At 33.2% G+C, this 13,039-nt stretch overlaps 1 protein-coding gene across 3 annotated transcripts; it reads right to left on the reverse strand.

Annotated features, from left to right (window-relative positions):
- Positions 1-4,970: 4,970 nt before the first annotated feature.
- On the reverse strand, positions 4,971-8,994 carry LOC115456426. 3 transcript variants are annotated; one of them, XM_037440754.1, is made up of 4 exons: positions 8,971-8,994; positions 7,392-7,563; positions 5,719-5,866; positions 4,971-5,640 (listed from the first exon to the last, which is right to left on the reverse strand). In XM_037440754.1, exons 1-4 carry the CDS (start codon positions 8,977-8,979, stop codon positions 5,256-5,258), a joined length of 714 nt encoding a protein of 237 aa, XP_037296651.1. In that variant the 5' UTR covers positions 8,980-8,994; the 3' UTR covers positions 4,971-5,255. The 3 variants fall into 3 exon arrangements, with proteins under 3 accessions (XP_037296651.1, XP_030041343.1, XP_030041344.1); XM_030185483.2 differs by lacking the exon at positions 8,971-8,994 and adding an exon at positions 8,416-8,558; XM_030185484.2 differs by lacking the exon at positions 8,971-8,994 and adding an exon at positions 8,477-8,527.
- Positions 8,995-13,039: the final 4,045 nt, after the last annotated feature.

The following is a 13,039-nucleotide window of genomic DNA, read 5'->3' on the forward strand; positions in this document are numbered from 1 at the left end:
TGGATTAGAAATAATCACACCTGGGCTTTAACGTCTGCGTTATCTAATTAGCAGGTTTTCGTCAGTTGTGTTACCAAATTCGTATATGCGAAATGAATATTATCTTGCAAACCGTTTGTTTTACGTTTGGCATATTTTGGTTATAAGCATTACTGCTAATTCGAAATAGCGTAGTCATGTATTATCATATTGACAAAAATATTTACAAAACATTTACCTCCACTCGACAGTTTACCCTCTAAATCTTTCTATTCAATCTTCGATATGTCAAAAAAGTCGTTACGATATGCATGTATGAACTTCACTCATGTTTCACTATAAAATTGTATAAAAATAATTTTAAATTATCTCCGTGGTTAATGCATTACTTAATTATCAACAACATAACCAAAAGACCAAAGCGATACAGCGCATTTTACTGCGTGCGCGCATCCAAGAATGTCGGGACATCGTCCTTAGACCGGTTCCATACTCGGCTGCTCACTACACCAATAAGTTGCTAAACAGTGAGTAGATACGATTAGAGCACATTATTTTATTTAGATGTGTTGCAAGGAATGTCCATGCGCTGCATCATGTTGGAAAGTTGTATTTTTGCAAGCCGTGTATAAAGATATTTTTAGGTTTGGAAATCCAAAACTCTGGTTGATATTCCTTGTATATAAGTTAGAGGTGTGTATGGTGTTTTGAAAAGTGTAAATTAGTCACAGTAAGTCACACATTTTGAATTGCACACACACACACACAGACGCTCACGCCTTTTTATCTCTCAAGGCGGAGACTATAGTGCACTCAATTTTCGCTAAAATGTATCTACATTCTGTCCCATTCCAGTCTCCAGGCTCCAGTCAGTCAGTCAGTCCAGTCTAATACTGAGTAGAAAAATACTATAACTTTTCCCAACACGGGATTTGAACCCGAGACCCATGCAATACAACTACGCCACAGAGGCAGTCAAATTTACATTATGTCGTATGTGGGCAATTGATCCAAACTTTTGGCAATACTAGTTGGTGGTACTGAGTAGATTTTTATACGGGGAATAGCACAATCCCACCATCAGAAGCCAACCGATGTACGACCAACATGTCAGACTGAACTAAACCGTAAAATAATATTCTCACATAGCATGGGGTCACATACAAACTCCTGTGGTGATCCGATTGTGTTAAAACCTATTTTACGACAAGCCTACAAGGCGGCCTTGAGATAGGTAAAAATTATTGAACTGATTCGTCAAAACTGTAAAGGCTATTAAATTTAATTTAAAAATTCATTCAAAAAATTTCGGCACATAGATGAGATCGCTTGCTTGTTAGCCCGGACAAAAACTATTCAGAGTCCGTTATAGTATGCAGGAGTCGTCAAGATTCGTTGACCTTCGTTTTCATTTGTACAAATTAGCAATGTCATCTTAGAAGATATATTTAATTGGGTTTTAAACAATATTGTTATTCTGATCTTGCGATCTCTTGGGTTGTTTAAGTGAAGATATAGGAGTATTCTTATTGAAATATTTAAATAAAATTATTTCTCAATCACAGTCGCTGCATTCTGTGTTCGGAAAAATACAAAATTATCAATATTAACATTAAAAAAAATTACGTATTATAAATGTGCGTGCTAAATTAATTTTCATAATAATCCATCAATTAAAACTATTATTAACCTAAAACTTCTTCATTAATAAACCAACAACAATAACAAAGTAGTCCACAATCCAAAACTAACATTTGACATTTCATTAATTCTCGAATCTGATGCATTCTGCACACTAATGAACTAGTATTGATCTTTGAGTTGGCCATTGTATCGGCACGTGGAGATAATTTATATACGCTAGCTATGTAGAGAACGCTTGCAATACCAATAATCGAATTAACAGTGCCTGCCACGCTCTGCCTAGATGTAGCCTCTGTGCTAATCACTAGACTAAATGAACACATTTCGTTGGAAATAGCTTATCGACGTTTAATGTGTGCTGTTGTACATATGTACATTAACCAATATGCGTCGAGATTTATGCACATAGAACTGTTTTTAATTGGCAATCGACCCGAAAGATCGAAAGACATAATTATACTTTATATTAAAAGCGTTAAACGTTAGTCTTGCTACCAAAATCTGATCTGGGACTTAATTTAGTCATTCAGTTAAATGAAACGGTTTTCTGCAGAAAGGCTACCGAAAATGTTTCCCTTTTTTATTCCTTGGATACAATACAATAAATAAAGAAATATAATATTTATTGTAACACTTTAGAAGTTAACAATTTTGTGGTACCTCGGCGTCTGAACTAGGGTATCCTGTGTCTCAGATGCCGAGATTTTAAAGAACAAGGTGCTACTCACGAAGCGCTATAAATTACAACTAATGCATTGATACATTAAAATATAAAAATAAAATACACTTAGAATTACAAAGACACAGTGTGATAGATATAAAGTGGTATTTTGTATAATACTAAAATATAGTTTGATATTGTAACCGACTTTTTGGATGACTAATACCTCAGTCCACCCCGTGACCATGAAGGGTGCAAAGTCTTCGAAACGTCGGAAGAAATTAAAATAGAAAAACTGCGATTAAATTCATAAAAATTGTTTTATTTCAATGTCGAACATTCACGGAAACATAAGAAATCATTCGATATAAATAGGTAGGTTAGGCTATCTTTTTATATGAGATGTATACAATATTTTTGATAAGTATTTGTTTATAAGTCCACACACCGGGCGATCACACCAGCATAGATATGCATTGTGCAGCCACACAATAGGAATGTGCAATTACCCTCATTGAAATCACACACAAACAGAAATGACAAAGGAGTTTGATTTCATGACTAAGGTGATCCCTTTAGCCGTGGTACAAAATAAACGCTTTAAATACAATCTTTGTACGTAAAATGAAACAAGTAGTGTCGCGTACAAGAGTTACGTTTTAGCCACCCGTTGGGCACGTTTACTGACCGACGCCCACAGTCTATTTTCCATATAATCTGAAATTTATTATAATTATTTTGCATCGTTTTATTGCGGATATACGTATTTTCCTTGAGATAAATTGTGTAAAGGGAAGAGGAAGCTCGAATGATTAAAATGGTTTACCTAAACGACAAAATCTTACATTTTAAATGCATATATAGCGCAAAAACAGGGCGACATTTTGGTTTGTATTTATTATTTAATTCCCGTAAAGAGAAAACATTCTATACAAAAATCTACACCAAGCAAAGAACATAATACGATTATAACAAGAACCAAAATCCAATACAAAAACAGTCAAATCACAACACAGACATAACATACCTTTTATTAATCATGCACACATTACGCGGCTAGTTTATGACTGCATCAATTATGCCTAAGCATATCCTAATTACCGTAATGTTATTAGCTCGTAGGGTGGCAGACTGAAGGGTCAAGAGGGGTAGTGGGATGAGTGTGGGCGGGATTGTTCACGTGCTCCGAAACACTGATGTGGACGGAGTACGTAATTATCTATTAAGGTAAACAGTTATGTTGTATGTAATGTCTATTGCGAATTGAGACACGGTAGGAACAAATCCACTTTGTAAGCAAAAACTAGTTACTGATTATGTCAATACGGTTTATAAATATAATCTAAAAATTGTTTATTCGTAGAATTACAATGAAAAGAATGAGAATTTAGATTACATCAAATCTTTTACTACTTTCTATTAAACATCGTGTAATAAAGAAACAATAGCGTTTAACACTTCACAATTTAAATGGAAAATTGGTAAACCTATTCATCTCTTTGGATTGATAGAGAGAGACAATCATTTTTTTTATTTCATATAATAATAATTTAGCCCTGTAATATACCTATACTGCAGTGGCTAAGGATCCGTATAACCCGATTCTTGTCGGGTTCCCTTTTGTAGTTTATGTAAAATCTAATTATCATTAGTATTAATGCAGACCACATTTATAGCATAAGTATTATTAGCACTAATATGTTGTGTCGCGTTCCCTTTTGGAAAATTTCACCCTTCGCCACTGATATACTGTCCTCTGCTGCGCACGGGCCTCCTCTACTACTGAGAGGATTTAAGCCTAGTACGGGCTGGCAGACTTCACATACCTCTGAAATTATTTGTGAAGACTTCTCAAGTATATAGGTCTCCTCTCCTCCTCCTCTCCAAAATATTTTCCTTCACTATTAAAGCGAACGATACTTTATTGATAAACAATAAATACAAACCTTCGAATAATCAGAGATGTGTGCCATGAATTATGAGCTAAAAGTAATTGGACAGTAACGCATGAAGCCATAATTACACAGTTTCAGCATAATTAGATCGATAGCTACCTAGCTTTGATGGACTTATTAGCAAAATGGATTTTGCATGTAAACACGGAAGAGTCGTTGGTGTACATTAAATATTTGATTATCAGAATTCCATATTTAGGTTGTTTACAAATATGTTAGTACTTAAATAAAAACATATGTATACTTTATATTATATGAACTAATTTTAAGATACGCTTCAAATTTTGCGTTAAATAAAAATCTTGTTTATAAAATTAAATTACATGTGGTCTCTACCTTAATTACAAAATTCTATTGAGAGGACAATTATTTGTATTTGAATTTTGTAATTTAAAGTTACTTCAAGCCTTCCAATTTTGAATGTTACCAAAAAATCTCTTTTTATATAAAAATCGGTAGACGCAAGGATATTAAGGCTTAAATTTTAAAACAAGGTGTAAGTAAAATCACAGTATGTCGTCTTTGTAATTAAGCAAAGAAGCCGTCAGAAGACGGAGGGTTGCGTCGACTAGAATGTTCTCGGATCTCATTTCCATGCAAATGAGGGTAGTACTCGCTATACATCAGATGATAGTATGTAGGCGCGATAATATCTGCAATGACTGAACAATTCATTTCAATAGACATAACTTCATCATATACGTGAGTTAGGATCATTAAAAATAATTTCGTATACGAATATTCTTATATTTATTCATCACCATAACAAAATAGATTTCTTACATTTTACGAGTATGTACAATTTAATGTTTAGTCAGTTCTTATAAGAAGATATCAATTAACATAGGTCATTATAATCAGCTTGGCAAATTGCAATTTACCAATAACTTGGCAGTTAATTAGATACAACATTAACTTTTAACATTAGTCGAATTCACAATTAAATTGAGCCAAACATTTTGTTCTAAGTTTTACTGGTTTCGCTTAAATCTAGAAACATACAGCTAATTAATTATTTACTCGTCAGTTTTGTGTCTTTTACGATCATTCTCTACGTCATCAATTAGTTGAAGTATCCCCATTTTCAATTTTCTTTTTTCCTTTGTTGTAAAAGATTTGATATCTGGCAATATACTTTTGAAGAACTGTAAATCCTCATTATCATCCTCTTCACTTCTAGATTTCTTATCAGTCTGTGAAGAATCTTTAGATGGATTACGGCTAGGACTTGAGAATTCTAAGATATCTACTTTAGATTCCTTATTAGTAACATCTGGTTTAACATCGGCTTCCCAATCATCTAAAGGATTGTATTCATTTGAAGAATCATTATGATTTGCTTCTGTATAGTTACAACAGTCTTCAAATATTCTTGTATCTGATTGATCTTGATTTGTTATTCTGTAATGAATATTAAACTGATTAGTTTTGGAATTTAAGTGCTACCAAAAAGATTAAGAACCTTAGAGAAATACATACAGTTTCGGTCGAGTAAATGGCTCCAAAAATTGTAAATGATCATATAGGTAATATTTCTTGCACGCACCAGTATTGAGGCCCAAAAGTTTGTTTTTGTATCTATTAAATGATGATCTTATACCTTTCCATTTCACTTTTAACTCCTCCACTGTAACAAAATAAATATTCTTAGGGCCTTATATCCTAGTAAACGCTAATCGTCGAATAGGGCGACCAAACACAGAAGTCAAACAACTAAATAAATGTTCGCTCGTTGTTCCAAGCAATAAAAAAAATTATGGAAAACAAAAGAGTATCTATATCCATTAATTATTCTATACGATAAACATACTTCTAACCACAGAAATGTCTCTAAGAACAATGCAGAGAGGATATATATTTTAAACGCGCTTTTTTTGAAACTAGCACTTTCTACGGGTTTTCAGCATGTTACCAGTTCGTATAATGACGTCATTTGCATAGGCTTTATGAATTAATATAATTATTTAAAGCGTTCTGTGTACTTAAGGAACGATGTAGAAATAAAATAGTGCACCAACCAAATGATAGTCAGTTCAACGAAACTATTTTGATATATGATAGGGATCATACCTGTCGCTATATTAAGCAAATCCAAAAAGTCACAGTATTATAATCTAGATTAATACTTATTATTGTTGCTCAACCAAATAGCCCAAATTTCACATAAAAATATCAATTGAAAAAACTTACATACTCGAGGTAATATTGGCGCAATACATTATTTAGGCACGCCACACATATTATTTGGTTTAATTTTTACGAACGGCAACCAGTTATCCCCCTCTTGGCGTTCCAGTCTTGTGCAAATCATATAAAAATGAGCTAGGAATTAAACCATCGGTCTCGTGTAACTTGCTACTAGCCAATAATAACAAATACCAACTTTCACATATAAAATATTTAATTATACATAAATTTAATTAATTACTAAAATATTTAGCATTAAATAAAATTTTAAAGTTTCAATGCCCTAAAGAAGTCTAACGGTCCATTTGAATTATTTTAGGCCAATGGAAAGACAAGGAAAATGGACCAATCAGAATATTAATTTATTTATTTATTTATTATAAGTTCTCCAAAAAAGATAACACCTAAATCAATTACCGCTTAACATAAAAATAAAATATGGTATAAAACAATGTGCATCTTACATTTAAGGAGACACAGCATGCATTAAGTATTTCAGAAAAAAAAAGAAAGAAAGATATAAAATAAACGTATTGAACAAAAAAAAAAAATATTTTGATTGATTTATTCTGCCATTGATCCGTAATTATCGTTTAATATAATCGTAATAATCCATAATACATATTGACAGTTACTACGTAATAGATTTGGCCTTTCGAACATTCACTGAATTCAACTGCAATCCATTCAAACTGACTTTAATATGGTCAATATTGACAGCTTGTGGTTATGCACCGAGTAGCGCTCATGATATAAAAACTCGAGTCTAAGTGTAAACCTAAATTTGAATAAAATATATTAGTCAAATAAGTAAAAATATTTGTCGTTCAAGTGAATAAATAGGTTATAACAGCGACGTTTTTATTGCCATTTTAATTCAGATTTTGAACAAATACTTAGTTTATATGGACGTTCGTGTCTATGGAATATACGTCAACGGTTGGTACAACTTCATCATGTCTCACCTGTGCATTCTTCATTGAGTTCCCTTCGCACGTCGTCAGCTATCTTTTCCCAAGCCAATTCAGCGTGCCTTGTTCTGTAACCGTCTAAACTGTTGTCATAAATCTCTGGGTATCCCTCTACAATCTTCACGAACTTTTTCATAAGCAGCTGATCGTCTTTCATGTCTTTCATCTGTTAATACGGAATTATTTTAGATATGACATAATTTTGATAGGAAAATCACGTGAAGATCTGGAAATCTTTACTGGATTAGACGGAGTGTAAAGAATTTTAAAAAATCGTCACCCCACATTTATCTGATATTGGGGGTATTTGAAAGACAGTGTTCGCCTACCAGATGACCCACTTACACTCTTATTCGTCTTTGGGATTCACTACATGATTTTGAAGGACGTCCTACTCAGATTTCGATTCCCGCCAATATTTCAAACACAACAGGCGGCATACATTTTATAGGTTAAGTCTTCCCTATTTTCGCGATTATTGATAAAATGCGTGTAAATTGCAATATTTAATATTTTAAAGTACCTTTCCTGTTTTTTATAAATACAACGATGCTCGAACTATGTTCAAAATTATTTTAAAGTTTTAAGAAGAATATTTTAATACACGGCAAATTTAGTTTCGCGCCATCTATTGACAAATTAAGCGTAACTTTAACATCAATACTATACCTCTCACTACAAAATTGTGCACGCTTACACAATATATCTAGTTTAAGCAAACATTGCAGATGCCTGAGATATAATTTATACAAACTACCATTTAACTTATAAACAATATTAATATAACAGCAATATCAACGCTTATAAACTGCAAACCATCACAATTTCGAGTCCAAGAATCATAATTTAAAAACTCTCACCGCGCAACTCCTTAGCGTAGTCACGCAAAATTAGATTTTACTGCGTTAAAAACAAGGCTTATACTTTTGAATCATGTCAAACGATAAGCTACAGATTAAGAATGCACAATACAATTAATACTATGTTTGTATATAATTAAAAAAACTGTGAAACTTACATGGTAAAGTTCGAAAATACAAGGAAAAAACAGTTTACGTGATAAAACACTGTGACCTTACACTCAACTCGTAGTATACTGATGCGCCACACGGCCACGCCACGATGCGTCCCTCTCAACACAACGTGAATGTTAAAGCGAGATAAAGCGATGCGGTCGAGGGGCGCCACAGCAACGCGTTGTTGCCAAGCCGCTGCCCGCGTCACGTCGCCTCACTTATCATTTGTTTTACGCAATACAAGCAACCTGTGCCGACGGTATTTAGCCCTACAGTACATCAAAATAAGGTTCATTTTTTAAAGCGCATTGCAACTCAAAGTTGCAAACGGTTTGGCGCGAATCCGTTCGTGACATGTGTCGGATAGCCACATAGAGCCGCTTGTCAACAGGTATTTTAAGTAGTGATAATTACACTCATGTATAATTATGATTAATGTAAAGTTAAATGATTTAATGTTTTACTTTTTGAAATTATTAGCATATATGAGTGATAGTAAACTCACGCGCATAGGCAGACAAGGTCAATATTAATAATAATTGTATTAGGGAACTTACCGGTATCATTGTATAGCGTCGACCGTGTCCATTGTTTGACTTTCTCCCCAGCGAACTTACAATTTTGACTGCAATGGATTCGTTGTATTTACTACCTACTTCCAGTTGGCAGGTAGTCTGTAGTTTTATTATTCCATTTTTGTAGGTACGTCATTCGTTGACATACGTTGAATATTTCAAGGTCACGAGAAAAAGTTAAACTATTTTAGTAATTATATAGTTATGACGAGAACTGTTGTGTCCTTGAGATCTGTATTGTAATATTGAGATCTGTAATTCTGAATATACTTAATCAAATTATAAGTTGGTATAAAGAGTAAAAATTTTAATTAATAAATGACTATAAATATGTCACAATAAGTACTTACTTACTTACTTAATACTATAACTTATGTGAATTATTTAATTAAATAAACAGAGTAACAGTTCCCCAACATATAGACTTAAAATTAATAAATATTTGTAGACAAAAAATTCATTAAGTACATGAATCAAACTTATAATCGCTCCTTTCACAATTGGCTCATACCTTTTTACTCCACCGAAGCTGTTATCATCATCATCATCAGCCCTATATTAAATACTGTCCCATTGCTGGGCACGGGCCTCCTCTGGTACTGAGAGGGATTAGGCCTTAGTCCACCACGCTGGCCTAGTGCGGATTGATAGACTTCACACACCCTCAAAATTCCAATAGAGAATTTCTCAGATATGCAGGTTTCGTCACGTTGTTTTCCTTCACCGTTAAAGCAAGAGACAATTCACAAAGAATGCCCACATATTTTTTTTATTTTTTTAGAAATCTCAGAGGTGTGTACCGTTGGGTTTTGAAACTGCGGACATTCGTCTCGGCAGTCCGTTCAACACCCAACTAGGATATCGCCGCTTTTTACCAAAGCTGTACCTATAAATATATAAATATGCATATTTTATACTCCAAAACTTTGGTATCGACTAACATTCAACCAAAGAGCCGATTTTAGTATGAAATATCCTCCAAAAACATCCACCTACATATTATTTTTCCCAGAAAATCGTCTGTTGCTTAGTGTCTGGAGTTATAACATAATTTCTGTAACGAAAATCATTAGAAGAAATATAAATAATAAATATTTTTACGAAATACGCAATATAAAAATATTATATTATTTTTTCATAAATTATAACAATATCCATGTGTATTATAGTTGAGTAACCAAAATGAGTAAATATTCAGTTCAAAGAAATGAGTTATTTCGAAAAATAAATTTTAGCAATTTCATAGACATTTTTATCAATAAATATTTTTAATCAGTGACAAATGAAGTAAGTAATCACTTTATATCATTTAAAGGGTAGAAAAACCAATAAAAATATAGACTGCAAAATAATTACAATATTTCCGATTACTTAACCATGGAACATTTTATTGAAACAGGGATCAAGTTGGTTCACGGTTGGTAAGAATCGCCAGCGGATGATCACTCTCAGATCTCGATTTGGGAGAAGAGAGTCGCACTCATAATGTCCCGACCTTTAAAAAGTGGTATAAGTGTTTGGTGATATATTAGAACTGTGGAATTATCGAAATCTATAGCAAACTTTACGATACTATAGCGCTTCAGTTATCTGTTACTATCCCAATCAAACTAATCCGTTTATTGTATGCGATACGCAAACATACCTTTAATCTATTTTAAGGTTATTTTTTTAGTATTACTTATACAGTTATTACCAAACAATTATACTTATTTACAATTTATAATATAGGCAATTTATCTCTAATACGACAAATGGAATATGAATTCCCAGTTTAAACTATTAATATTTACAATATGATGTCTTCATCTATATTCACTAGGTTTAGATAACATTTGACCTACCCTTTTAAAATGTCGAACGATATTTTATAATTTAACCCTTAAACGCAACAAAGTATAGAAGAGTTAAGCCTAGTATTTTATTCATATTTGAATCCTTAAACGCAACAAAGTATAAAATGGGTAAAGCCAATGATTGTGCTAAGCAGTAAGCACGTATCGATTGCAGCGCGCGTTCCATGGAGCGCGGCGCGGCACCAGTGGCGATGACACATCTGCCGGGAGAAACACGTGGCCTGAACACCTTTTGTCTACCAGCTTGAACGGCACTCGCCGCTCGGCACCCACCTTTTTTCCAATCAAACTATTTATAAACTGTCACACTGCTCTAGTAAAATTGTGCAAGCATTCAACGTAGTCATTGCAATTTTTATAGTTGAGTGTTAATGCGTTTTAAATTGGTTTAGTAGTTTATCGTATTAGGTCTAGTTGTGGATGTGTTGTAGCACTTGACGTCGAACTTAGGTTATTATTTATAATCTATATCTAGATATCTATCTCCAGATAAATACCATTATTCACAAGCCATCTGTCAAAAATAACATTTCATTTCCTACCAAGTCTTGTTGCATACATTTTCGATAGAATTTTATATTGTTAATTGTATAGTGGCTCCCATAAAGGGATTTATTGATATTTTTTTCAAAATGTAAGTAATCCCATGTAATTAAAGCTACTTTTATTATAAACCCTGTCACTGGCCTAGCTGGCCCTTTCCTCAACCAGTGGCAACGGTAGTGGAGATTTACCAATATTCAAAAAATAAAGGTAATTTTCAGTTGATTTTGCTAAAATATGACTATCATTCTGTTGACATTGTTTAGAAAATAAAGCTTAAACACACACGTAAGTTCATAATAATAAATACAAAATTTCCCAAGGACAACAGACAAATGTGAACACACGTGAGGAGCCGCGGGTAAACGTAGGTAATTTATGGTTCAAAAATGCATAACATAAGAAGCTAAAACCCAAAGACAGTAAACTTAAGAGACATAACTCGCACGTCTTGTCTACCGATTGGTCGGCAGGTGATTATGACTCGGGACAGGTGCTACAAAATTATAACCTCAAAATGGCAATATATGTACATCGCAATAATTAACGCAATTTTGTTTTATTCTAAAAAAATATGGCGTATGCACATTTGTCTGTGAAAGGTCACGTAAGTGACTACATTATTCAATTATTCGTAACAGAGACAATCAATTGAAATATTAATTTATTTACGATTACATGATACCATTTTACGCTTGTTGACAGAATTAATTACGAGGAAATATGAAAAGAATAATTATTGTGAAGGGATGTAACTTTGATTGATAAACAGATTTAGATTAATCATTATAATTGAAACCAATAGGTATGTTTATATTTAATTGTATGCTTACCTAAATCTATATCTTAGCTTATAATGCTACCAACAGCAAAGATTCAGATAAATACATAAGAACTATAAAAAATAATTTACAACGAATCCAACTTAAGTCAAAAAAACCTCTAATGGACATAATATTCTGTTCGAAAACAATGCAGACATATGTTCAACACCTTTCATAAACCGGTCGTATGAAGGACATCCGCTTTTTGGTGGAATAAAAAAAATCGAGTTCGACATTCTCACAGGAACCACTGCGTATCCGGTGCGCGGGCGCAGAATAAAAACGATCATTTGTTAATGTCGGCCTATTGGCCCACCAGGTAACCGAGCTTCGATTTTGTGCAAAGCCCAAATCCGTCAATGTCATTCATTCGATGCGAGACAATTGAAATTATGCCACCGTGTAATAGATTTGTAACAAGTTAATAATTCAAGATATCAAAGTCAATGAGTGCATCACGAATTGGTGTTTTAGCTTTCATATCAAATTTACTATGACTAGAAATAGTATAAACACCGATGCATTGTTTAAAAAGTTGACGCTTATAGATAATAATTACAACACCAAACCTTAAGACTCTAGATGACCTCTAAAAACGACCCACTGTAGTGAGTCACTGGTGCATTTATTTTTACCACCTGTAGGTGTTGTGGTCCAACGGGCAGGAAACATTTTTATTTCGACAATATATAATCGAAAAGTAAATAATGTTGTAGTAACAGACATTACGGGTTTTACTCAAACTTCTTTTACAGCGTAATAAAGTAAGCAATTACTTGTTTAAGTATTGTTAAAATAAAATTTCATAATTTATAATAAGGTAGGTAC

The sequence above is a fragment of the Manduca sexta genome, chromosome 20 (genome assembly GCF_014839805.1).
Source record: "Manduca sexta isolate Smith_Timp_Sample1 chromosome 20, JHU_Msex_v1.0, whole genome shotgun sequence".
NCBI lineage: Eukaryota > Metazoa > Arthropoda > Insecta > Lepidoptera > Sphingidae > Manduca > Manduca sexta.